Genomic DNA, 27983 nt, shown 5'->3' with positions numbered 1-27983 from the left:
CCACATCGGAAGATAACCTGATTCTCTGCGACCAGCTAATGTTATCCTTTTTTTAACATTCGTTTCCTGTCCCTTTAAGAATCGCCGTTGCAGCGTCACGCAAATGCGTCGTGTCTGCTTTCGCAGGTCTCGTGCGCGCGCTCTCATCAGCAGCATCCATCAGTCCCATCATCAACCGACCCGGGAGAAATGACAGCCAAGAACATCCATGAACAAACTTCACTGGGAATGGGAGACTGCAACGCAGCGTCGACGGAAAAGCAGAGGATGTTAGTAACGTTCAACCAGGTCTTACTCTTCTCTCGACTTTCATAAACTCGTCTGTAATGTTATGATAGAGGCTAAATGTTCATCATCATAATTTGTGTATCATATATGTGCGTTTCTCGGCATAAAACAGTTTAGACTAAGCTTGTTCTACAGCCTAATATAGTTTTGTGCCCTGCAAAACCAACGACGCACTGTTGCAGCGCCGCGTTTCGGTCTCAGATAGTATTCTGCTGATAATCACATAGGGTAGGCTACTGTTGTTACATAAGACCGCTTGTGTCCTTTACGATTTACCTGCAACATATGGAGGGCGGTGACGTCATCACGCCCAGCTTCCACCGCGGGTCCTGAAACCATGGATGTAATAGCATATTTTAAATGTTTAAATCTTGGCTTGTGTTATTGTAGTACAATACAGGGATACGTCTCAGATATTTAAAATGTGGTAGAAAAAAGCCCCTGCAGTGCCTTTTTCAAACTTTTATTTATATTAATGTTGTTTTTATTGTAGTCCTATCTGGCCATAGGCTTAGAGTCTCTGCAGACACCAGAGTGACCTGTGACTGTCAGATAGTGTTCAGAGGCAAATGTTGTTGAATGTGTAGTAATGTCAAATGAAAGTGAAATCAGCCCTAAAAACATTGGATGGAGCTCCAAAACTCGACTGACAGCATTAAAATATTACTGTGATCAAACAGAAAGACGAAATAGTTGTTTAAGCTGTGTTTTAGTTTTTACGGTGTCATGATCTTGGGCATTATTTACCGGGACTTTTGTATTAATGTTGATTTGTGAAAGGAATTGAAAATGTATTTAAATTGAGTGATTCATTCAATTGAAGTCTATGAAATTTCATGTTACATTTATTCATTTAGCAGACACTTTTATCTAAAGCGACTTGCGAATTCATTTTAAGGAGGCAGCAACACAAGAAGTGCCAGCAAAAGTTTCAAGTTATTCAGACTTGAAATATACTACAACGTTTCAGATATTCAGAATAGTACAAGCTTGAACTAGCCTGGCTGCGCCCTCCTACGCACTTCCGCTCAATTTCATTTTCCTTCAGTACTTCTATGTACAAATGAAATGAACATGAAGGGATTAATAAATAATGAAAGGATAGAAAGAATAGTCATTTTTTTGAATATTGTTAGGGATTGGGCTCTCCAATATAATGGAGACCTTTTAATTTCACAGAATAAATATATAAAATGCTGAAAATTCATTAAAAGGAGCAAATATTGCCCCTTAAAATGTTAATTTCTTACACTAATAGTACCACTAGCGAAAGTGCTAATTTGTATTTTTCTGATGTGTATTTTCAATACACATATTGTCAGCAAAACATTTGGGCATGGATTTAGGTTTAAGACGTTCCAAAAAACATCCGCCTATGTGTATAAGTCCCTTTTATTTTTTATAGGGCTTTATACAATATTGTTTCAAAGCAGCTTTACAGCATTAACAAGAATATAACAGTCGATATGGAAAACGATCAAATATGAGAGAATTACAATTTAGCTGTAGAGCTTCTACCAAGAACAATGGTGTCTTTATTCAGTTCAATGTTGATTCAGTTCAGTTCAATAACAGTGTCGATGTTGGTGGTTTTAGGATCACGTTTTGTGTCTCAAGTGTCACAAATAATGTCTCATTCAATAAACCCACAGATTTAAAGGGTTAGTTCACCCCACAAATGAAAAATTCTGTCACTACTCACTAATTACTCCCTAGTAATTAGTAATTACTCTCCCTCATGTTGTTCCAACCCCCGTAAGGCTTTCTTATTATATTTTTGATTAAATCTGAGCTGGATCACTCCTCCATAGGCTTCTTAAGGGATCGAAACTGGCTGGCCCAAAAGTTATGAAAGACATCGATAAAATAGTCTGAGTGACTAGAGTTGCTCATGCTTAAAGGGTTAGTTCACCCAAAAATGAAAATTCTGTCAGTATTTACTCACCCTCATGTTGTTCCAACCCCGTAAGACCTTCGTTCATCTTCGGAACACAAATTAAGATATTTAAGATATTAAGATCGCTCCTGCATACAGTCCATAGGCTTCTTGAGGGAATGACACTTGCTGGCATCGAAAAGTCATCAAAGACATCGTTAAAATAGTCCAAGTGACTACAGTGGCTCAATCTTAACTTTATCAAATGACAAGAATACTTTTTGTGCGCAAAAACAAACAAAAATAACGACTTTATTTCAACTATTCACTTCCTTCTCTATGGGCCCGTAGTCAGTTAACGTAGTGTGATTGCGTAGAGCTACGTCACACGTAGGCTCACTATTGGCCGACGCTGGTCATGTGTGTGTGATGCGTGTGACGTACAATAACAGAAGCTTACGCTATTAAAATAGTAACCTGACTCGAGGCAGAGGGAGAAATAAACGAATAGTTGAAATAAAGTCGTTATTTTTGTTGTTTTTGCGCACAAAAAGTGTTCTCGTCGTTTGATAAACTTAAGATTGAGCCTCTGTAGTCACTTGGACTATTTTAACGATGTCCTTTAATGACTTTTCGAGGACAGCAAGTCATTCCCCCAAGAAGCCTATGGACTGTATACAGGAGTGATCTTAATATAAATATCTTAATTTGTGTTCCGAAGATGAACGAACGTCTTACGGGGTTGGAAGAACATGAGGGTGAGTAAATACTGACAGAATTTTCATTTTTGGGTGAACTAACCCTTTAAGAGTTTATCAAGCGACGAGAACAATTTTTGTGCACAAAAAACAAACAAAAATAATAACATAAACATGGTAACTGTAACATAGTAACATAAGAAATGTGGCAAACCAAACTAGAACAGAAATGTTTGAGGGGGTTTGTTTAGGACGGTGAAGATGGATTTGACGCTTCAGGCTGGTTTTGGAACATATGGGTTCATAGTCTCCAGATATTGTGTATATGTGTCTGTGTCAATGTTAATCATAAGACCTTATGTTGTACACTGTCCTGAACTGAACCCTGTTGTCTGACAGATGCCCAGGGGCTAAATATGCCACATCATACACATTCTGCTTATTTACTGTGGAGGGCTTTTATTTTTCAAAAAGAGTCAGGAAATGTTATCATACTTAAAGAATTATGAATTCCCTTTTTTCTTTGCTGATGACAGTGCAAATTCTCAGCGAATCAATTTATTTGTCATTTCACATTGTGGACTGAACTAAACAATTCTCAGAGATGCAGAATCAGTCCGATCCAAATATACTGCGTACAAAGGGCCCACTACCATTATTACATTTATGGATGACAGGAGATTCTTGGACAAGTTGAGTATTCAGAGAACATTCATCAAATATGCATAAAAATAATCTAGACGCACATGAATCTCTTAGTTCACACTAGCTTTGTCATCATGACATCCAGTGTTATGTCAGTCACACACACACACACACACTTGTCACTCATGTCACCATATCATGCACCGGATAGACAATCAACGTTTCTGTCAGTGTGTGAATAGCTCAGTGCAAAGTGTGAAAGAATCTGTCCGCTGTATACATGATGTGTGAGTGCCTTTGTCTAGTTCATTTTGTGTATTGTTCTGAATGTTTGGTTTACATTAGCATTTATGGTCTTTTGAGTCATGTGGCATCCAGAATGAAATGCTCTCTGTTGGATTGTGTTCAGCATCTTGAGAATCTAATGTTGTCTGGCATGTGTCTTCATGGATTTGGTATTGTAGTGCGATGCAAGGTTACAGAGTATCCTAATAAACACTTGTGTTTGTGGCTATCAAATGGCCACAGCAGCTTATAGTTCAGCCTTTTGTGTTATTCTAAACTGTCATGACTAGCTTTCTACCATGGAACACAAAAAGAATGTCAGAATGGCAGTTCTCCTCTGGCCAACAAACGAACAGTGTATGATTATGACTGCTGACTGCAGGAAACAGGAAAGGGACTGGTTGACACTTCAGGACTGCGTTGTCGTCGTGTCCAGGCCAGACTGTAAAAAGTATGGACAAAGCGTTTGTGACGCCACCCACTTTCTGAAGAACAGTCCTGGGCTGTTTATTGGGGGTATGGGCGGGGCCATACTGGAAAATCTTGGGAAATACAAAATACAAATGTTCAGAAAGTATACAGAGGAGGTATGATGTGTCAGATCAGGGCCGAGACGTCAAATTCCACTCTGAGCAGCCTGTTATCAGCTGTCAATCAAAGTTAACTGCCCTTATTTGTCATACATTGTGTATCTAAATACGATCTAAACTAATGAGTTAGAAAAATTCACCCCCCTTACAGTTGTCAGGCACTCGGAGCCTAACGAAAAATACAATAAAAGTCCATGGGACAAAACTGTAAACATATGAATTTATGCTGTGAAAACGGATATTTTAACATGACGTCTATGGATATTTGCTCAATTTTGGGACCGGCCACTAGCAGATTTTAGATGTATTGCAGTTTTTCGCACTTCCAGGTAGGCTTAATTTTTCAGATTAGAATTTTGCCGCTTGGTCCAGGCGCAGGTCCTGCATCAGATCTGGATCCGGCGGACTGCGGTAAACCTTGGATAAACAGAGAGACTAATATATTAGCGTAGACGCCATCCTTCGTATGATGTAACAAGTACATCAGGATTTATGGGTAGTGTTCCCGGTTCTGGCTGACCTAATCTATGCAGTCTAATATTGAATTCTATTGTGAAGTATTGAAGTGTGTTTTTAGTCTAGATTTGAACTGACAGAGTGTGTCTGCTTCCCGGACAATGGTAGGAAGATTGTTCCAAAGCCATTTAGTGTAGAGCCCGACCGATAAAGGATTATGAAGGCCGATACCGATACAAATATTTTTGGGTTTTAAAATCCGATATTCCGATATATCGGCCGATATTTATTTTTTTCAGAAACGCGCAACACAACATTAACAGATTTCCCTAACTTTAGTTATTTGTAGTTATTTATGAGTTTTAACTAAAATAATATGCTAATGCACTTTAAAAAGAAACTTGTTTCTTTTATTGTCACAACAGAACAAACTGATGATAGTGGCATTAGCTAGCTTTATGGTTAGCTAGTCTATGATGAGCTATAATTTAGCAATGGATAATGTCATACTGCAAATAGTACATTGTACATTTTCAATATAACAGGCCAAGGAGAGATGATACGTCTCATTGATATAACGGTCACGCGCTATTAAAGAAATACTTCAGTCACATTGTCAAAATTTAAAAGGACACTCAGTCAACTACACTGTAACAAGGTACCGTAACTATTACTAGCTAATTCCGCTTCACTCTCGGCTTATTTAACAGCAGCAAAACTGGACATGATAGTCACAAATTTTGTCATGCTTATTTGAGTTAAGAGAAGTGATGCGGATGTTCTTTTAATTGCTATTCAAGCAGTGTTGTGTGTTGCCAACAGGAACGGTGTAGAGTGCCCCCTGGTGGACAAACTACAAAACTCTAACTCTCATGACATGGTTCAAGCGTGTTTTGTCCATTTTTATTTTATTTTTGAAATATTCATTTATCGGCCATTATAACTGCCGATACCGATAGTTTGGAAAATGCCTAATATCGGCCGATAATATCGGTCTGCCGATATATCGGTCTGGCTCTAATTTAGTGCTTTGTTGCTTATCAGCAAAATTTTACAATTTTAAAACCACTTCCTGGTTCTAGACCACCCATAATAGCATTACAATAATCTAGCCTTGATGTCATGAACGCATGAACTAATTGTTCTGAGGAAGTATTTTGTCCAATAATTAGAATCTCTGTTTTTCAGAATGAAGTAGTAGGAAGTTGCTAATCATCCAGTTTTTTATATCAGATATGCATTCCGTTAATTTTGTGAATTAGTAAGTTTCATGAAAAAATATAATAACAGTGAAATAATAACAGTGAAAACTAATGTCATGCTTCCTATCTCCTTAGGGTAGCATATACAGGGTGAACAGCAGCGGTCCTAGTACTGAGCCTTGTGGTGCGCCATACTGAACTTGTGATCGATTAGACATCTCTTCATTTACTGCTACAAACTGATAATGGTCAGATAAGTATGATTTAAACCATGCTTATGCATTTCCACTAACGCCAACATAATTTTCGAGTCTATTTAAAAGAATTTTGTGGTAGTGTCAAATAAGATCAAGTAACACTAATAGAGAAATACAACCACGATCGGATGATAAGAGCAAATAATTTGTGACTCCAATGAGAACTGTCTCAGTAGACCATCTAAATTAGTTCTAAATAGAAACATATGTAGTGAGGATAATGCCTTTTCTAGTATCTATGACAGAAAAGGTAGATTCAAGATCGGCCTGTAATTGACTAAATCTGTAGAAAATTGTGTTTTTTAACAAGCAGTTTAATCATAGCCAGCTTAAAAGTTCAAAGGAGGAAGCTCAAAGGAGGAAGCTGGTAGTCAATGAGGTGCGAAAGCAGGAGGAGAGGATGAGGTGTATAAAGGCCATTTCCCAGGCCAAGCAGGGAGAGTAGATGAGATGGGAGAGTGTGGAACAACGCAAGATGGGCTGGCAAGACCTTTTGTCAATAGAAGAGAGTAGGATCAGTTTCCTTATTAGGTCAACATATGATGTTCTCCCATCACCGCAGAACCTAAACCTCTGGGTAGGAGAGGATCACTCTTGTCCTTTGTGTTCATCACCTGCCACATTAAGGCACATTTTAACAGGATGTAAGGTGACTCTTAGCCAGGGTCGGTTTAAAGGCAAGCGCAGTATGAGCAATAAGTTGCCGCCTGTTCTAGCAAAACATTACACGCAGAAGACAATATTCCTCTGCCCAGGCGAGCAACCACCAAGAAAAGATGTTAACACCAATTCTCACTGGATGTTAACTAGGGATGGGCTTTCGATTAAATTTTCTTAGTCGATCGTTGGAAGAATTAACAATCGACTATCGATTAATCATTAAAATTTTTACGTTCAAATTTATTATTTATTTAACCCTCTGATGGTCTTCAAAAAAAGTAACAATTCCAGTCTTCGGGGTCTATTGGACCCCAGACAAAATTTTTTAATTTTGTAACAGAATAGTATTTTTTTTTTAACAAATATAATTTTACTCTGTTTATTAATGTTTTTACTCAACATTTGTGTAGTTTTTGGAGGATTTATGATTTTTTTATTTATTTCTATAAATAAAAAAAATAAATATTTATTTAAATAGGATTTTTACAAAAAAACAGCATTTTATGTTAAATAAACTTTATAAAAGACCCAGATTTCTAACTTTCATTCCTGGGGATACCATGGATAATTTTACAAGGTTGAATGTAAGATTTTTTGCCTAATTTTTGGAAAAAAAACAGGTTAAAATTTGTAATAAGTCACTTTATCCATTAGATGGCTATAGAGCTCCACTAGATGGCTATAGAGCTTCACTAGGCCTATAACTATTTGAATTACTGAAAGATATAGTTTCTAAAGTTGGATTCAGTTGGATTCATATCTAAATATTGTAAAAGCACACTTATAACAAAAATAAAATACTTTTTGTCAAAGTTTAGCCTTTGTTTTTGTACTGAAAAAACAACAGTTTTTCAATAATGTTACATTATGATTAGAATCAAACCTGAACATGTTACAAAGAGAAATGTTGGAGTCTTAAGATTTCATCATTTATTTCAACTGAACAGCAATAACAAATTAGCAAATAAAGCAGTAAAAATAAAATATATAAAAAAAAAAAAGAAAAAGTAAATTGGGTAAAAAATAGAATAACTAGGAACAATAGTTTGGAACAATAGAACAGATGGTCTCATCTCTTTTATTTTTTTTATAGCCTTACAAATGTATTCCTGTGTGTGTGTGTGCACATTTTCAATGTGTCTTAGTGTTACCAATTTATTTTTGCGGTGGTTCTGCATTTTAGAGTATTTTATTTTACAAATGATAAGCGAATAGTTTTTATAGTCTGTATGTATTCCTGTATATTGCATTCCTCTATATGTGTGTGTTTGTGTGTGTGTGCATGTGTGTGAGCATGATAATTTTGGATTGTGGATGTTTTTTGCATTGTTGGAAGTGTGCCACTCAATTTCTGTCATTTCTGTCTGTGTTCTGCGTTATTTCTGATTTTGATGATGAATTGTGTCTATTTTGAGTCCAATGATAAATAAATATTTATTTATTAATTTATAGATATTTAAAAGATATCCTCCATATAAATCCTCCAAAAACTGCACAAATGTTGAGTAAAAACATTAATAAACAGTAAAATAATATTTGTATACAAAAAAAAACTATTGTTCTGTTACAAAATTAAATGGTATTTTTTGGGGTCCAATGGACCCCGAAGACCACGAGTGTGACTATTTTTTGTCACGCCTACATAAAAACAGATAGAATTCCATTTTAATTTTTTTTTTTTTTGTAGATCTTGACAGTGTTGAGAGCCGTAGCAAGTTTCATACCATTTGGAAAAAGAGAACATTTTTTTTAATTCAAGCAAAATTCATTTGGGGTCTAACAGACCCCGAAGACCATCAGAGGGTTAACTTAGCATAAATCTCATTCACTGCTTTTTCAGAATTGAAAAACTTCCATTTTCCGTTAATCAGAATCAATTGAAAATTGTTTTCCGTTAATCATCATCATGTAGTGCAGCCCACATGCAGAAACACACATAAAAAAATGTATATAATTCATGAAATTATATCATAGAGAGGAGCCCCTCATGTGTGTCAAGGTCAGTAACTCTTTTAAAAATATAATCTGAACATTTTGTATTCCATTAAAAAGATCCCTGTCCAAGAGACCAATGTCTCATCTGTGGTGTATGTGTGTTTCAGAGAGATCTGTCCTGAAGAATCCTTGTAATTGTGCCGTTACAAGGTGCCAGTCCTTACCCATGTCCCTCCCCGTGAACCGAAGACCATCTGCTGGTTCCCGCAAGTAATGCTATCCGCCTTCTTTTTCATGCATAATCAAACATATCAATAGTTTTCTGATTATTGTGATGCGATAGATTCATTAAGCACCAGTAGTGTGAATTCCTTCAAAAACACATCCTGACACCATGTTTGAAATGGACATCAGAGCTCAGCTGTCACTGTGTGTGTGTGTGTGTGTGTGTCACAGAAGGTCTGCTGCCCCAAGCAGCACTCGACACTCGCTTGGGGACTCGACTGTCCGTAGCAGTTACTCAACAGCATCCTGCAAGTGCACAGAGAGCAATACTGTACCACGCTCCAACCCAGCCACACCACGGTGAGCGGCGCACACACTCGAAGGCAGATTAGATTTGTCTTCCATTAGGGTCGTGCTCCAGATTTCGTATGGTGGCAAAAAGTACAGTACAAAAATAGAATTAATGAAACAGACATGACTATATCCATTTATAAGTCTGGTTACTTTTGTCTAAATCGGAAATTCTGAAGTTCTGAAATACAGAAATACTGATGTTATTGCGCATGCTGGAATAGTTCACATAAAAAAATCTAAATTATTAAAGAGTAACTAAACCCCTGGTCAGAGCCCGACTCCACCCACTAGCAATATTTGAAAAATGCTGAAAAAATGGGCAGACCCCAGCGGGGCCAGGGGGCGTGCACCTGAGACCCACCGTGAGTGACAGCTGCTGTCAGACTCTAAAATAGAGCGAGACTAGAGTGACGCAAGTAGCTGCCTTTGCAACAGAGCGGACATTTGAAGTCGAGGACTTTTCTCCCTCACCTTCACCTGAAGTGGATGAGGGTGAATTGTATGTAGACACAGGGCCAAATCCATTCGAGCCACTGGCTCAAACTGCGGTCTTAACTCCCGCATCGCGACCGGCATCTGATGAGTTTTGTCGTCGAGTTGATCTCAATAGCGCGCGCTCTGTGGGCATGTATTCATATTGATATTCTGCCGCTATGTGAAAAAATCCAGCAAAATGCACCGGCTCGTTTGTCGACCCCAGAGGATTAACTTTATCCTAACCATAAATTGTGATTAAAATATCCATGATCACTCACATCAAGACGCCGCTGTGTGGAGAAGCCCATGTCCACCTCTATTCCGTTACTATCCTGATCGTGATCACTGTACTAAACACTGATAAATCTATGCTAACTTGAAGCTATCCTAACTGTACTATGCTCCTAGAGCACTAAATAATCTAAATTATCTATATAATGCTATGCTAAATAGATGCAACAATACTCTATCCTGATTGTTTTCAAAAAATAATCTAAATAACTATATAAATGCTATGCTAACTAGATGCTAATATATGCTATCCTGATCGTTTTCAATACTCATAAATCCAACTCCTGACTCGCTACAGTAGTTTTGACGGAACCAGATGCTTTTATACCAGGGGCTGCCAAGGGCGTGGTGAGCTCGCACCAAGGGCGTGACAGAGTGGCGTCTGAGAGTTCCCTACGTCAGAAAGTACCCCTACTGCAGGAGCTTTCTGTTTAACCTGAAGAGGGCAGCACTCAGACGTTTTTACACCATATATTTGAAAATCAATACACTTTATACAATTGTCAATTGTCAAAAAATGTACTCGAATCAATGAACAGCATTTATGAAGCTCCATTCTTACAGATCATTAACTAAAAAAAGTTGTTTTGGTGTTTAGTTACCCTTTAATTTACTTTCCCTCATGTCATTCGGACCTCTGTAGAACACAAAAGGAGATATTTTGTAGAATGACCTGCTCTTTTCTATGTAAAGGTGAATGGGGACTGGGGCTTTTATGCTACAAAAAAGGACAAAAAAGCACCAGAAAAGTGACATGTATGGTACGCATACTCAGAATTTGCCCTTTGTCCATTTGTCCTGCATTTAACTCATCCAATTTATTGCAGTAAGTGCATACATTAGGAGTAGTCAGCAGTGAACACACACACTGCAAACCGTGGACACACCCAGAGAGCAATTGGAGGTTCAGTGACTTGCTCAAGGGCATCTCAGTCATTTCCTGCCCGTATTGAGGATCAAACCTGCAACCTCCGGGTTACCAGTCTGACATTCTAACCATTAGGGCACAACTGCCCATGAAATATAATTCATACTACTCGAAAGCTACACTGCCTGGCCAAATGCCCGGCTCCTGTTTGTTTGTCAGTTTTTCTAACCCTAATTGATGTAGTGTGTAGCTTTTCAATTCACCTTTGGCTAAGCCACGCCCTAGAATGCAGATTGACCAATCACAGCGCAGCCAAGAACGAGCTCCCACACACACTTTTTCACAGCGCTCCATTGACTTTCAACACAGGCGCCTCATATTTTTGGCTATTACCGTCGTAGTTTTATCCAAAATATGGTTAAACGTTGTGCCTCGGGCATTTGCAACACAGATGCGCGTTTCCCAGAGAGGTTGGAGGGGGGTGTCCGTTTTTTTCCCTTCCCAAAACCGAAGTCAAATCCTGACAAGTGTCGTGTTTGGATTAAACTGTGTGGACGTCCTCAGTCAGATAAACCCCCAAAGATCAACAAGCACAACTTTTTTTACTTCTAACCTTATTGTGAAGTTATACTCGTTAGACCGTTTTATAATGTTTTAGGTTATGATTTCGGTTCTCATACCGGTTGTTGATACGCTAGCACACGCTGCTAATAAATACAACGTTATACTCGTGTAGTCCGTTTGCTTTGTAATAACGATTATAGAAGTGAATAGAGACCTACCCAGCTTTGCATACTCCCCCGAGAAAATGTGGATTTCTCAGACCTACATGTGTGCATTTTGGGGTGTTTAAAGGTCATAAAAATGGTATAACAATAGCTTTAAAAGTATGTCAGTGGGCACTGGCAGTAGCATAAAAGATGACAGATTCTTAAATATGAGAATGAGGATAAATGTTGAAATGAATGATCCACGCTTGGATGCAAATGCAGAATGTTTCTGCTTATTGTTGACAATACACAATCCATATTCCTAACAGGAATGGCCTTAATGAGAAATCTTTCAAGGATTATTTTGCATAGCCTAGATGAATTTCAATCAAACACCAGTGCAATCTTTTTGTGTCCAGACGAAAATGAGCAATTTATATATTAGCATTAAAGATTGGTTTCAGCAACTTGTTTCTTTCTAAGGTTAGATAATCAATTTTTTGGCACTAATCTGTTAAGTTAAAGTTAAATTGTTCACTCATAAAGACAGTCACTTGTCGCCACCTACTGACTTACTTAATAATGCAAGTTGGGCAAACAGACAAGCAGAGTGATAAATTGTGAAAAGGCTGATACTGGTGAAATATTTTAAAACACATTCGAGAACCATACAAATAAAAATGTTATACTAAATATATATTTATAAATATATATTTATATACTAAATATATATTTATACTAATGAATTGAGCTTATAGTTTATGTAATTAGCAAATAACATCTGTGTTAAATAGTAATATATTGTAATAATGTTAATCAAGCTGACTAAATCACATGACTGCGATGTTAATTCTCCATTTTCAGTGTATGTTTTATTAAAAAAAACGCCGATTAAAAGTCGTATAAGCTCGCGAGATAAAAAGTGACATCGGTTACAATAGGTAGCTAAAGTTAGACAGAAATGGTGATGCTAGCGATATGATTTCCTAACCTGAAATAAGATAGGAGTTAAAGGGTGTATTGGATGGGCTTTTATTGCGGGTTTGGTTTTATTTGTTGGAAAAATAAATATAGAAATATAATTTGACACAAGAGGGCAATATAGCCCTATTTATGGTTTTGAGTTAAACCGTGACATCTACACGTTTTCCAAATTGGACCAACGTGATTATTTCACATCTTGTCGTGATACGGGTTGGGCACTGAAGTTACAGGAGTTTCTTCCCGTTGCTAACGGAACTAGGTCAAGTATTTAAAAGGTTATGGTTAACACGGTTAACGTGGTTTAACGTCGATGTAATATGTTGTTTTAGCGTACCTTTTGCTTAAACGAGGAGCTGGGGGACGCCGGAAAAATAGACATTTTACTCATTAGGCTGCTTCATTAAAAACGTGACATTTAGACGTTTTCTTCGGAGTGGATCCAGGCAAATGAATCCTTTTCACCTTGAAAATAATATATATATATATATATATATATATATATATATGAAGAGTTCAGATGCAAAAGCCTCTAAATGCCATTTGAAATTTTCTTCTTTAATGATGATTTTTATCAAACTTGTATATTTAAGTTCAGTAATTTCACTTTCATTGCCATTTAAGTGAAATTACTGAACTTAAATATACAAGTTTGATAAAAATCATCATTAAAGAAGAAAATTTCAAATGGCATTTAGAGGCTTTTGCATCTGAACTCTTCATATATATATATATATATATATATATATATATATATATATACATTGCATTTTAAATAATAGAACATTTCTCAGTGATCGTAAATAAAACAAAATTCCATTTTCTCAGTTTAATGAAAACCAATAGGTCGTTATGGCAGAGGCGAATAAACATCCGGATATCTCTCCACTGGAGCGTGTTAACGCAAACGTGTAAGTTTCACGTTTGAGGGGGTTAAACCGTGACATCTACACATTTTCCAAAGTGGACTATTTAGGCTGCTTCATTAAAAATGTGTCATTTAGACGTTTTTTTCAGCGTGAATCGAGGCAAATGAATCCTGTTCACCTTGAAAATAATAAATGTTTTTTGCATTTTAAATATTAGACCATTTCTCAGTGATCGTCAATAAAACAAAATTCCATTTTTCTCAGTTTAATGAAAACCAATAGGTAAGTTTCAGTTTAAGTGTAAGTTTCACGTTTTAGGGGGTTTAAACCGTGACATCTACACGTTTTCAAAAGTGCACCAAAGTGATTATTTCACGTCTTGTCACGAGACCGGGTTGAAGAAATATTGTTTAGGCCACTTTTGTTTGATATAATCACAACAAATTAACGCAAGTATGGGAATTGAATTCAGGTCTTCTTGATTAAAGCCCAAGGCTTTTTCAACTGAGCCACTGCATCTGTTGAGTTCAAGGGTGTATTGGGCGGGCTTTTATTGCGGGTTTGTTTTTATTTGTTGGAAAAATAAATATAGAAATATAATTTGACACAAGAGGGCAGTATAGCCCTATTTATGGTTTTGAGTTTAAACTAAACCGTGACATCTACACGTTTTCCAAAGTGGACCAACGTGATTATTTCATGTCTTGTCGTGATACGGGTTGGGCACTGAAGTTACAGGAGTTTATTCTCGTTGCTAAGCAATGGAACTAGGTCGAGTATTTAAAAGGTTATGGTTAACAAGGTTAACGTGGTTTAACGTCGATGTAATACGTTGTTTTTAGCGTACCTTTTGCTTAAACGAGGAGCTGGGGGGACGCCGGAAAAATAGACATTTTACTCATTAGGCTGCTTCATTAAAAACGTGACATTTAGACGTTTTCTTCGGCGTGGATCCATGCAAATTAATCATTTTCACCTTGAAAATTATACAAGTTTTTTTTTTTTTTTTTGCATTTTAAATAATAGAACATTTCTCAGTGATCGTAAATAAAACAAAATTCCATTTTCTCAGTTTAATGAAAACCAATAGGTCGTTATGGCAGAGGCGAATAAACATCCGGATATCTCTCCAATGGAGCGTGTTAACGCAAACGTGTAAGTTTCACGTTTGAGGGGGTTAAACCGTGACATCTACACATTTTCCAAAGTGGACTATTTAGGCTGCTTCATTAAAATGTGTCATTTAGACGTTTTTTTCAGCGTGAATCGAGGCAAATGAATCCTGTTCACCTTGAAAATAATAAATGTTTTTTGCATTTTAAATATTAGACCATTTCTCAGTGATCGTCAATAAAACAAAATTCCATTTTTCTCAGTTTAATGAAAACCAATAGGTACGTTTCCGTTTAAGTGTAAGTTTCACGTTTGAGGGGGTTTAAACCGTGACATACGCGTTTTCAAAAGTGCACCAAAGTGATTATTTCACGTCTTGTCGTGATACCGGGTTGAAGAAATGTTGTTTTGGCCACTTTGTTTGATATAATCACAACAATTTAACGTAAGCAAGAATGGGAATACAACTCAGGTCTTCTTGATTAAAGACCAACGGTTTATCAACTGAGCCACTGAGTCTGTTGAGTTCAGAGCCGGCCCGAGGCATTAAGCGAACTTCTCAATTAAGCGGCCTCAAAAGCTTTATTATTATTATAATCGTAAGAGACTTTGTTAGATATTACATGACATAATCCAACAAAGTCTGTTACTATAGACCATTTCACAAGATGTAAACAACACTGGTCCAGAAGCACATCCTGTTTCAGTTTTTTAACACTACATAAAAGCTGGGATAAAATACAACCAACAGAACATTTAAAACTGAATCAAAAAGTTAATCAAACATCTTTAAGATGTTTTCTTTACATGTGAAATAAAGAAATCAGTTACAAACAACTAAACTGGACTGGACTAAACTTTTTTCGTGTTTATAAGACTGAGAACTTCTTTTCTCTCCACTGGCTATTGCAGGAGCCATTGATACTTGGGGCCCGTTTGGACATTGCCACTCAATGTCATTTGCCGGGGTTCTGCAACATTTTTTTGCAAGCCAAGATCTTTACGTTGGGACATTTGGTGGCTTTAACCGGGCGTCAATTTGAGAATGTGGACGCCGTTTCTGAACAATTAGGAATCAGATCTGTTCGTTTATTAACGCGGTTTTTGGTCAAACTTAAAGACTGTCTTACAGGTGAAGAAGAACTTTTGTTAAAAGATTTTTTTAAAGGGGTTTGTACTCCTGATGTTGATGACCCATTTCCATGTTTGATTATTCAACCCAATCTTGAAGAGGGTACAGGTTTTTTGCTGAAACCAGGTGAAACTTTGCTTTTAGATTTTTTGTCTAGTGAAGGAAAAAATTGTATAGAGCCTGTGTGTTGGTTTTTAACAAGAAAATGTTAGAAAAGAGAACTAATACACCATGGTGTTCTGTTTTTAAGCTGAAGAATGATGTAAAACCTGAATGGAGATCTTTATATAAGCCACCATTGTCTAAAAGGTTTGGTGATCTACAATGGAGAATTCTCCATGGTGCCATTGCTGTCAATTCTTTTATTTCAAAGTTGAATCCTGAAGTTAATCCTGCTTGCCCTTTCTGTCCTCAAAAGGAGACTGTTTTTCATGCTTTTATGGATTGTTTTAGACTAGAACCTTTGTTTGTGAGACTAGGAGAATTGTTTTGCAGGCTTGATGAAACCTTTTGTATGGAGACCTTTATTTTGGGTGTTAAGTACTTTCAGAAAAATCGTTTCACTTGTCAATTGTTGAATTTCATCTTAGGGCAAGCAAAAATGGCTATTTATATTAGCAGGAAAAATAGAGTGGAACAAGAGGGTAGCGATGATGTAAATGTTTGTTTTGTAAATTTGGTCAAATCAAGAGTTTTGATTGATTTTAGGTTTTACAAAACTATGAGTGATCTCTCAACTTTTGATCTGGTATGGTGCAGTCATGGTGCTTTATGTACAGTTTATGAAGGTGATTTGGTTTTTTCTTTCTGATTTGTTTTTTAAAAGTGGTAAATATGGTGAAGAGTTTATATTTATTGTGAAGAGTTACTGTTAAAAAAAATTTGTAATTAAAGTTTTTTTTAAAATTCTCTCTCTCTCTCTCTCTCTCTCTCTCTCTCTCTCTCTCTCTCTCTCTCTCTCTCTCTCTCTCTCTCTCTCTCTCTCTCTCTCTCTCTCTCTCTCTCTCTCTCTCTCTCTCTCTCTCTCTCTCTCGAGCTTCCGGTTTTCGGTTTCCGTTGGTGTGAGTGAGTGAGTGAATGAATGATTGAGTGAGTGGTTGTGCATGGGGAGCTAGCTTTTTGATGTTTTTTTTTTTTGGCATGCTGCTGTGGTGATTTTTCTTCATATTTCCTCACGTGCATGGTCAAGGTAAGACATCGTTTATTTTTTTGCATCGGCCGGAAAACAGACGGAATAATAATTGTTTAAACTTTCGCGGTATGGCGTCCGCTGTGACGCCGCCGCTGTCCATTGGACACGGGGTTTGGTTTTTTACTGATCCCGGTGTTACGATGGAGGAGGCTCTGATCGTAGTTGGTGAACAGGTAGGGTTTGATAATATTTCTCATGCGTCTAGAATGAATAAAGCGGCAGTAGTTTTTTTGAAAGTTGAACGCATGGTACATGATTTGGTTGAAAATCGAGTGTTTATCAATGATTTGTTTGTTCAAGTTTCGCCGTTATCAGTGCCGTCTACTAAGAGTAGTTGTCTCAGGTGTACCGCCTTTCATTCCAAATGAGCTGATTGAACAAGAATTGCGTAGGTTTGGAAAGTTTGCGAGTGGTTTTAAGACCGTAACGCTCGGGTGCAAGGATCCGCGTTTAAAACATGTTATCTCACTTCGTAGACAAGTGTTTATGTTCCTAGACTCTCCAACACAGTCTTTGGATGTATCCTTTAAGATAAAGCATGGAGGAGGATATTACACTGTGTATGCTAATTCAGGGAGTATGAAATGTTTTCAATGTGGGGATGTGGGGCACAAGCGTCTTAATTGCCCGCACAGAGAACAAGCTGAACGTGCAGAGAACCACATTGTACAAACACATGAAGCTGATGGGCAAGGTGGCGCAGCTTCTAGTAGTATGTCTAACGTTACTGTTCAGGGAGAAAGAATGCATAGTGTAGAGAATACTGGGACAAATCAAGATGGTAAGGTGGATGATAGTTCTTCAGAGCCATCAACTTCTGCTGAGAGCGCTGTGGCACCTCCAAAGGAGGTGAAAATTACAGGGGAACAAATCAGTGAAGTTGAAGCTACGGAGAAAAGTGTACCTACTGACCAGAATGTTTTTGTTGCATCCGCGGAGAATGAAGTGACTACTTTTTTGAATGTTGGAAGTCAGGAAAAGTGGAAGGTGGAAAGTGATTCTGAAGAGATGGAACAGGATGAGTCAGATGGTGAAGGTTTTGATGGGTCAAATAGAGTGAAAGATTTGTATTCGCTGGAGGAAATTAATAATTTCCTGGATGAAACGTTTGGTCAGTCAGTTATGGTTGATTATTACTTTGCTGACACAGATAAATTTATTAGGTCGGTGGCATTACTACAAAAGATGGTTAGTTTGGACTTGTTGGATGAACGGAAGCGGTATCGTTTGAGGAAACATGTCACAGCACTTAAAAAGGTTTCCAAGCCAAATAAAACAGGAAAAGGAAGGAGAGCTTTAGTAAGAAAATAGAAGATGTCAGCTTTGATCATGATGCATCTTTTGCCTATTTTTTTTCTCTGTCTGTCCCTTCTTTTCTTTTTTTCTATGGGGAGTTTAAGAGTGGGCTCTTTAAACATGAATGGTGGGCGGGATAGACAGAAGAGAGAAATGGTTAAGGAGGTGGGAAAAATAAATAGACTAGATGCAATTTTTTTTACAAGAAACACATAGCATAATACAAGATGAAGTTGAATGGGGTCTATCTTGGGGTGGTCAAGTTTTTTTAAATCATGGGAGTAATTTGAGTGGAGGGGTAGCAATACTTTTTTCCAGTAATTCAAAAATTAATGTTTTGAGTTCCTGTGACTTAGTTAAAGGTCGAGCTCAAATGGTTAAAGCTAATATAGAGGGTTTAGTCTATTGTTTTATTAACATTTATGCCCCTAATATTGGGTCTGAAAGAATAGAGTTTTTCAATAATGTAAAAAAAGCTCTTGAGTTAAATGAATTTGACTATCTTATTCTAGGTGGGGACTGGAATTGCACTGTTGATTTTAACAATGATAGACTTAGTGAGGAGCCACATTTGCAATCTAGTAGAATTTTTTTAAAGTTTACTGGTCCAGTTAGATCTTATAGATGCATGGAGAATTAAATTTCCAAATGAAAGACAATATACTTGGGTCAAAATTTTAGATGGAAGAGTGAGTGCAGCAAGACTAGATAGATTTTACTTGTCACGCGGACTTAGATCAAAGTTAATTGAAAGTGTAATTAGACCAGTTGGATTTTCTGATCATCATCTTATTACTGTGACTATTTCTTTGATGCAAAATGTTACTAGATCTCAATGGGACTTCAACAATAAATTGCTCCAAGATGTAACATTCTGTGAGAATTTTAAAATTCTATGGCAGAAGTGGAAAGAAAAAAGGAGTCGATTTGAGTCTTTAAATAAGTGGTGGGAAGTTGGAAAGGCTCAAATCAGAATTTTTTGTCAACAATATACTTTTTCTTCTACTATGTAAAAAAACAGGCTATAAATGAAGTTGAGGAGGCCATAAAACAGATTGAAAATGGCCTTTTAAATGGTGGGGATGCTGAAAGCAATGACACTTTGAAAACAAAGAGAGTGGAGCTGAGTTCTTTGCTGCAAGAAAAAGTAAAAGGGGCCCTTGTGAGGTCAAGATATGAAGAGTTCAGATGCAAAAGCCTCTAAATTCCATTTGAAATTTTCTTCTAAAATGACCATTTTTATCACGCTTGTATATTTAAGTTCAGTAATTTCACTTAAATGACAATTAATAGGTAATCTTCATTGAAATTTAAATGAAATTACTGAACTTAAATATACAAGCTTGATAAAAATGATCATTTTAGAAGAAAAGTTCAAATGGCACTTAGAGGCTTTTGCATCTGAACTCTTCATATATTCAATTAAAGGATATGGATGCCTCAAGTACGTTTTTTTTCAACTTGGAAAAAAACTGATGTGAAAAATCAGCGCATGACATGTCTGAGATGTCCGGATGGGCATGTAACAACTGATGGAGGAGAAATGAGAAGATGCGCCGCGCTTTTTTATACAGAGTTGTATGGCAAAGAACAGTGTGATTAAGAATGTGTCCAAGAACTTTTAGAAGGTCTGCCTAAACTCAGTGGAATTGAACAAACAGAACTGGATAAAGGACTAAGCCTGGAGGAACTCACTATAGCTGTTAATCAGCTGACTTCGGGGCGCTCACCCGGAATAGATGGACTCAGTATTGACTTTTTTAAACATTTTTGGGGGACTATAGGATCCGATGTTCATGAAGTCCTGATGAGCTCTTTTGAACAATGTTTACTTCCAACTTCTTGCAGAAGAGCTGTATTAACTTTACTTCCAAAAAAAGGAGATTTATCACATCTTAAGAACTGGAGGCCTGTTGCGCTTTTATACCGAGTATAAAGTGCTTTCTAGAGCTCTGTCCAATAGGTTGAAGCCTTATATCGGCTTGCTTGTGCACATGGATCAGACCTATTGTATTCCAGATCGGACTATAATGGACAACCTATTTTTGATAAGAGATGTGTTAGATGTGTGTAAAGTGTATGATCAAAATGTAGGACTTTTATCTTTAGACCAGGAGAAAGCGTTTGACAGAATCGATCATAGGTTTTTGTTTTCTGTCTTAAAAGCTTTTGGTTTTGGAGAGAGATTTATTGCCTGGATAAGTCTCCTCTATAATGGAGCTTCTTGCATGGTCAAAGTAGGGGGAGGACTTAGCAGACCAATTCCTGTGGAAAGAGGAATAAGGCAAGGTTGTCCTATTTCAGGACAGCTTTATTCATTAGCTATTGAACCTCTTTTGTGTTTTTTTGAGGAACAATTTGAATGGTTTTAGGTTACCAAATCACATTTTTGAGTCCCCTTTAGTTGTTTCAGCTTATGCTGATGACATCAATATATTCATTAAAAATGATGATGATGTATGTACAATTTTAAGGGCTTTGAGGTGTTATGAAAAGGCTTCTTCATCGAAAGTCAACTGGGATAAAAGTGAGGCTTTACAGGTGGGAAAGTGGGAACAGGAAAAGCTGCCTTGTTTACCTGGAGGTGTGACATGGGGGAAAAATGGCTTTAAAGTTTTGGGTATTTTTTTGGGCACACAACAATATCAAGAAAAGAACTGGGAGGGAATAATGGAGAAGGTGTCTGCAAAAATGTCCAGGTGGAAATGGTTGTTGCCCCAGATGTCATACAGAGGGCGTGTTCTTGTAATAAATAATTTGGTTGTCTCCATGCTCTGGCATAAATTTATGGTTTTAAATCCACCGGAGGCCCTGGTTAAAAGTTTACAGAGGAAACTTTTAGATTTTTTTTGGTCAGGCTGTCATTGGATTAGAGCTGCTGCCCTTTATCTGCCTCTTTGTGAGGGGGGTCAGGGACTTGTAGATTTATCTTCACGTATTGTGACGTTTAGATTAAAAACTGTACAGAGATTTCTATATGGGAATGGGTTGAGATGGCATGAAACTGCAAAGTTGCTTCTACAGAAGGCAGGGAGGCTGGGTTATAGTAAGCAACTTTTTTTGTTAAAAACTGAAGAAGTAGATTTTGGGGAATTAACATCCTTCTATTATTCAGTTTTAAATGCATTTCACATTTTGAAAACTACAAGAGATTCAACTGCATTGCCTGGAATGTGGATCTTTGAAGAGCCTCTATTTTTTAATGATTTCATTAATGTAAGGTCATTAAAGTCTTCCAGTCTACGATCAGCACTGAGAGAGGCTGGATGCACAAAGCTGGGACATCTCTTTAGAGCCATGAATACCTCTCTAGTTGAACTAGGACGATTGGCCAATGTAAGATCTGAGAGATTGATTGGAAAAATAGTGGACGAGGTCTGTGAGTCACTACCACCGTCACTGAAGGCTTTTGCCAGTGAAAGAGATGTGTTGGGTCAATGGGAGGACGGGTGTGAATATGTTTTCCCATCACTTGATGTTTCTCTAACAATTGAAGAGGGGCTCAGCATAGAAAATAGCTTTCTTTCATTCTCAACTCTACAGCTAGGTTCTTTTGAAGAGTTGGGCAAGAAACAAATGTATATCCTGTGTATAAAAATGTTTTACATGAGATCCTTGGTGGAAATGAAACCATCAAAGTGGTTTGATTATTTTGGCCCTGATCAGTCTGTGAAAGGCTGTTGGAGATCTTTGTATAAATTACCAATTGATAAGAGGACGGGAGATCTCCAATGGAGAATAACTCGTGGGGCTATAGCCACTAATAAACATGTTGCCCATTTAGATCCTAGTCAAGGGGTGGAATGTCCTTTTTGTACCCAGAATGAAACTTTGGTTCATTTGTTTTGTGAATGCTGTAGGTTAGGAGAGTTGTTTCATTTATTGGAACAGTGGTGTTTAATTTGGGGAGAATGTTTTTCATTTTCTTTGTTTATTTTTGGACCAAAGTATTCTGCAAAGAAAAAACAAAAACATGTTTTGATGAATTATGTGTTTGGAGTGGCTAAACTTTCCATATGGATTTCAAGGAAACATATGATTCAGAAAAAAGGGTCAAATGAAGTCAATGGGGTCTTTTTAGGCCTATTAGCATCCCGTCTTAGAATTGAATATGCTTATTACAAGTTGACAAACAATGTACAGTGTTTTGTTGAAAAATGGTCTGTTGCAAATGTTCTTTGTGTTGTCTGTGATGATGGAGAGATGGTTTTATCTTTTTGATAATATTTAAGTGTTTGTGAGATTGATGTTATAATGTCAATGTTTTAGGATGTTAAATTAGGAATTAAAGGAGTTTTTCAATCAATCTCTCTCTCTCTCTCTCTCTCCTCTGGTGCGCAATCTAAACTCAAGCGTGCTGTGTAACCATAGTAACCATAGTAAATTTGATCTGCTTGAACATTTTAATCGTCTTTAATACATTATTCCGAAGGATAGATTAAAATACCGGGTAATTTTTTTAAATAAATACAAAATTATTAAAATTTAATAATAATGATCAATATTTTTTTTTTTTTTTGAGATCCGGGGCTATAAAAAAACATCCGGGGCTGAAGCCCCGAATGCCCGTGTCTAACGACGCGCCTGGTGAACGGTAACGTTATGCTTTTGCCTCTATTTTGGATGCATTGTTTGTTTCTTGCATTTCACCTGAATGTCTTGAATATAGCCTTCAAACGCATATTGCAGCCCCTTTTGCCTACTTTTATCGGACACTTTATTGCTTTATAAAAGTTTGATAACATTTCAGCAGGATGAGCTGTTACAGCATAAGCCATGCAGAGCGCAGATGAAGTTTGGCGGATGTAGCAACAGTAACTAAGGGGGGCAGGGCTTAGCCAAAGGTGAATTCTTAAACAACATGAATGTGGAAGTTGCCAGTCACTCACAGTTATAGAACTGAATCCCTGATCAAAGTAAAAAACAATTTTTTCACTAATGATGTTTAAAGATTTTGCGGTAACACTTTACTTGAAGGGGTGTGCATAAGACTGACATGACACCTTCATAACCATGACATGACATATGTCTTGAATATGAAGTAGGGTTTATGCATGTTTATGACAACTGTCATTGAGTGTCTTTGACAGTTGAGTCTTTTGAGTCTTTGACAGCTCAATAATGACATTTTGAATGCAAATATGACATTGTTTAAGATGTCTTTGTCATGACAACTTGATATAAAATTAAGTTAAACTGTCATGTGGTTGGCTTTGACATTGACTGTCATGAGGCATTAGAACCGTGTCATGAATATTTTCCATAACCACAGTGGTACTAATTGAATTTGTCATTAAAAAGTTGCTTCATGAATGGCTTCATGACAGCCAATGTCAAACCCAACCACCTGACAGTTTATTGTAATGTTAACCAATAAAGCTAGGTAGTTTCTTAAGTTTTATAATTAATCTGCTATGTCATGTTTATGACAGGTTGTGTTGTCTTAGTAATGTCAAGATGTCATGACAAAGACTGACAGGTTATGATGGATTGGTTTATGTCAAGGTGTCATAACAAAGACATCTCAAACAATGTCATATTTGCATTAAAAGTGTCATAACTGAGCGAATGACACTTAATGACAGTTGTCACAAACATGCATAAAACCTTCATATTATTAATATATGTCATGTCATGATTATCAAGGTGTCATGTTAGTCTTATCCACACCCCTTCAGGTGAAGTGTTACCAATTATGTATTCCTTGCTTTCTAAACCAGACGGCAGGCAAAGTATGCAACCTGTAGTGAGAATCACGGGATCCGTCCACCAGCTCCTGAGCAGTATCTCACCCCACTGCAGCAGAAGGAAGTGTGTATTCGTCACTTACGAGCACGGCTGAAGGAAAATGTGGAGAAGCTTCAGGACCGGTTAGTAGGGCTTCTATCTTTCAACAGGTCACTGGAGTTTTACAGCTTCCTGCCATTCTAGCAGTACAAGATCATGTCCTGTGAATCATTCATGCACAAACAAACAGTTTCGCTATCTTTGTGGGGACTCTCCATAGGCATAATGTTTTTTATACTGTACAAACCGTATATTTTATCCACATAAATTAACCCTAACCCTAAACCTACCCATCACAGAAAACTTGGCCAAATGTTCAAATAACCTTCATTTAGTATGTTTACTAATCCATTTCCCTTGTGGTGAATTTTAGTCCTCACAATGTAGGTTAAACAAGTACACACACACACACACACATATATATATATATATATATATATTGCAGAACCTACCCAGTGTCCTACTTCCCTACTATATGGTATTTAGAAAACAGTTGTTGAAAAGTACCTGAATAAGCAACAACTTCTGCCGAGATTCTGAAGTTTAAATCTGATGAACACTTTATTATCCCACAAGGCCACAGGAGTGCAGTTGTGAATGACAGTGAAGCACATGACAGCAGTAGTACACCCTGATTGTATTCATACTACCCAAACTCATACTATATTGAACTTTTTTAATGCACACGAAGTAAGTTTCAAACCAAATGCAGGACCTACTAAACCATGTGCAATTTCGAATGCAGCATTACATTTATTACTTATACCCTTGTTTTTTTGTACCACGGCAGAGACTCTGAGGTCGAGGAGTTACGGATTCAGCTGACTAGGATGCAGGAGGACTGGATAGAGGAGGAATGTCACCGCGTAGAGGCTCAGCTGGCCCTGAAAAAGGCCCGGAAGGAGATCCGGCAGCTTCAGGAGGCTGTTGACACAGTTAAGTCCAACCTGGGGACAGAGGCAGATCAACAGGACTGCAAGTCTGAAGGTCTAGGTGTCGGTAGGATAAACCAACGGTTTGGGGCATCAAGGTCTTGTGGCTGCTCTCCAGCCCACACCATGAGTCGCAGCGCCACCTTCACCAGGCTGAGCAGTGATACGTCACCTGGCGCTACAGACCGCAATGGAAATGTATGTTCTGATCGCTACATTCCCGCCAACAGAGGGGCAATGACGTTACCGAGAGGTGACGGGCGTACCCATCTACTTCTGGAAGCAGCGTTACTGTCTGAACAAGTCCCTCACGCAAGGCTATGCTCCACTTTGTCGCGATCCTCAACCTGCGAGAGATTGTGTAGCGGAGAGACGGTGTTGCCCGTTAGCCGGTCCTGTCATGCCGTTAATAACAACTGTAGCTGTGGGCCACATGCCTACCTCCAACACCACCATCTGTTTCTGCACCTCCCACAGGAGGAAGCACCACCACCACCTCCTCCTCCAACAGCACCCCCTAGTGCATCCGAAGTGAGTGACAGGCCAGGGTACCGGTCGCAGGCCTGTAGCCCCACCATAACCTGGATCTCCGAAGAGGGCGGAGGAGAGGAATTGAGCGTCATCACTTCAGCAACGTGCGCCCCAGACGTCACTTTAGCTGAGCCGCTGGTGTTTTCACCATCCTCCGCCACTACTTCACCCGCTCAGATGTCTTGCATCACGGAAACTTTACCGCTAGACAGCACAGTTGAATTTACATCATCAACAGTGCTAACCAAGCCACAGGTTCAGCAACCGTGTCCCAGAGCGCCACCACCTCTCGAGCTGCCGCCACTGGAAACAACGGTAGTAAAAGTCAATGACGAAGATGTAGTGGGGGAGGATGAAGAATCAACTCCCCCTCAGAGGAGTCATTGGAGCCGCTATTTCCTCATCGATCTCCTAGCGGTGGCCGTTCCCGTAGTTCCGACACTGGCGTGGCTTTGCCGAGGGCCCCGGAATGAAGGCATGCCGATGTACAACATGAGCTCCCTGTTGCGCGGATGCTGCGCCGTCGCGCTTCACTCTCTCAGACGGGTTGGCAGTGGCTGTGGTCGCGTTCCCTCGGGAACAGGAAACGCGACACCTATCTGATAACTTGAACATTGCAGTACCATCAAAAACTTTGAACTGGACCTTGTGTGAACTCTTTCTCCTTGATCTCCCAGTCTTCAATATCTTTGAACCGAGGAGGCGTAAATCTGTTCTTGATTCAAATGCGTTTTTTACACAAAGATGGAGGGAATGTTGCCCTTATTGCGCGGACACTCAGAAGTTTCAAGGCTCATTTCCACCATTTGTTTACCTTTTCCTTCTCCTTCTGGTTCTCTTATCTGCTTTATTTCCTCCCTTTCCTGGCTGAAACTCAAACAGGCAGTACACAGTCAAGAGTAACTGCAAACAGCAATGATCAGAGTCCAAGCTACACAATGTACAGAAGTTTAGGCCTTTTAAGCACAGATTTAAAAATAATAATAATTAAATGCCTCAAGGGTTATTTTTATTCTGTTCATCCATTGAAAATTGTAGTACTGAAATACTGACCTTGGTCCATCATTGTCAGTTTCAGAAAATTTGCAACATCCCCCTATGGGATTTTAGTGGTATGATATTTACTCACTGACATTAATGTAAATAATGTGAAATATTCTTATGTAAACTGTTCTATCGAACTGAAGTCATTCTGCTCATGTTTCATGAATGAGGCCCATTTACCGGTACAGGAAAACTTGTAACTTTAGGTAGGTTAAATAGACAAAATTTGTTCTTCATGAAGTGAAAATTTCAAGCCTATTGCTCAAACAAATTAGTAAGGCTAGGCTTTCAAATTAGAAACCTTTACACACCTGTTGCTAAGCAACTATTGTGCCAATCCATCTTATTTCATAAAATATGAACACATAAAGCAATAGGCATCCAGAAACTGTTTGGATCTCTAAAAATGCTTCACTCATTCACATAAAAATGCCTAAACTAATGTGGTGTTTTGTGGATCACTACTCTGATGTCATTCTTGACATATCTACTGAAGTTATGTTTCATCAGTTTCACAACTTCATCTATGAGCAAAGGGAATTTAGAAACTGTTTGGTGCATTTGCATAATATTTATGGATTCATTTGAATTGTATCACATTATTTGCTAAATATGCCAAATTTTATTGATAAAGCAATGGAAGGTGATGACAAGATGACTTAATTAAGTCATTGGTTGTTAGATTTTCAGTTCTTTTAAACTCAGTCTCAGGTGGAACTCAGGTGAATAGTACTAGAGAGGATGCAAAATTAGTCAAGACCCATGCCAAAACATTCATTCATTAGAAACACAAAGGTTTATAAATAACAATAGTTGTGAACATGTACATTTACTGTCATAAATGTCTTGTTTTTAGATTTTTTGATCAATGCATCGCTTCAAAACCAATGAGTCTAACTATTGCATGCGTCCAGATTTCAGTAATGCAATTATGTAACTAATTCATGCCTTTGTAAAACAAAGTCTTCGGTTTATTTGAAGTAAAACAAAAGAACAAAACCGAGTAATCATGGCATTCCAGTAGGTTATTGTAAGGGCTTAGTATGCATGTTAGCACAAGAATTCCTCATAGTTAACGATCAATAAACTTATAGATTATATTGCAAGTAGACATTTGAATAAACTCACGATTTGATCAGCAATGTTGCAAAGTATGATTGTGTATTTAGACAGAGCCCATCAACACTCGATCCTAATTGTAAATTTGGATTGTTTGGTTCAATTGCACCTTGACAATAAAAGTGTTTCATTAAAATGACGGCTTCTGTTGTGCTAATTATGTTTCTTAT

General features: G+C 37.9%; 1 protein-coding gene across 7 annotated transcripts; it reads left to right on the top strand.

Moving 5' to 3' along the window:
• The first annotated feature begins 101 nt into the window (after positions 1-101).
• Positions 102-27950, top strand: snpha (syntaphilin a). Of its 7 annotated transcripts, none has more exons than XM_039663755.2 (6): positions 102-269; positions 6176-6288; positions 9060-9162; positions 9349-9477; positions 24121-24270; positions 24978-27950. In XM_039663755.2, the coding sequence occupies exons 3-6, from the start codon at positions 9119-9121 to the stop codon at positions 26251-26253; spliced, it is 1599 nt and encodes a 532-aa protein (XP_039519689.1). In that variant the 5' UTR covers positions 102-269; positions 6176-6288; positions 9060-9118; the 3' UTR covers positions 26254-27950. The 7 variants fall into 7 exon arrangements, with proteins under 7 accessions (XP_039519689.1, XP_088975450.1, XP_039519687.1 ...); XM_089119324.1 differs by having other exon boundaries at positions 102-288; positions 6181-6288; XM_039663753.2 differs by having other exon boundaries at positions 102-288.
• Positions 27951-27983: the final 33 nt, after the last annotated feature.

The sequence above is a fragment of the Pimephales promelas genome, chromosome 14, assembly GCF_988280905.1.
Source record: "Pimephales promelas chromosome 14, fPimPro1.hap1.1, whole genome shotgun sequence".
In the NCBI taxonomy this organism is placed as follows: domain Eukaryota; kingdom Metazoa; phylum Chordata; class Actinopteri; order Cypriniformes; family Leuciscidae; genus Pimephales; species Pimephales promelas.
The sequence above is the reverse complement of the archived record's forward strand: the minus strand, read 5'-3'. Positions and strand labels throughout refer to the sequence as shown.

Excerpts from the sequence above, each read along its gene's own strand:
- snpha (XM_039663749.2), top strand. The coding sequence starts at position 9,029 with ATGTCTCATCTGTGGTGTATGTGTGTTTCAGAGAGATCTGTCCTGAAG. Across the intron at positions 9,478-24,120 it reads TCCAACCCAGCCACACCACG|ACGGCAGGCAAAGTATGCAA; the intron begins GTGAGCGGCGCA and ends TTTCTAAACCAG. Across the intron at positions 24,271-24,977 it reads GTGGAGAAGCTTCAGGACCG|AGACTCTGAGGTCGAGGAGT; the intron begins GTTAGTAGGGCT and ends GTACCACGGCAG.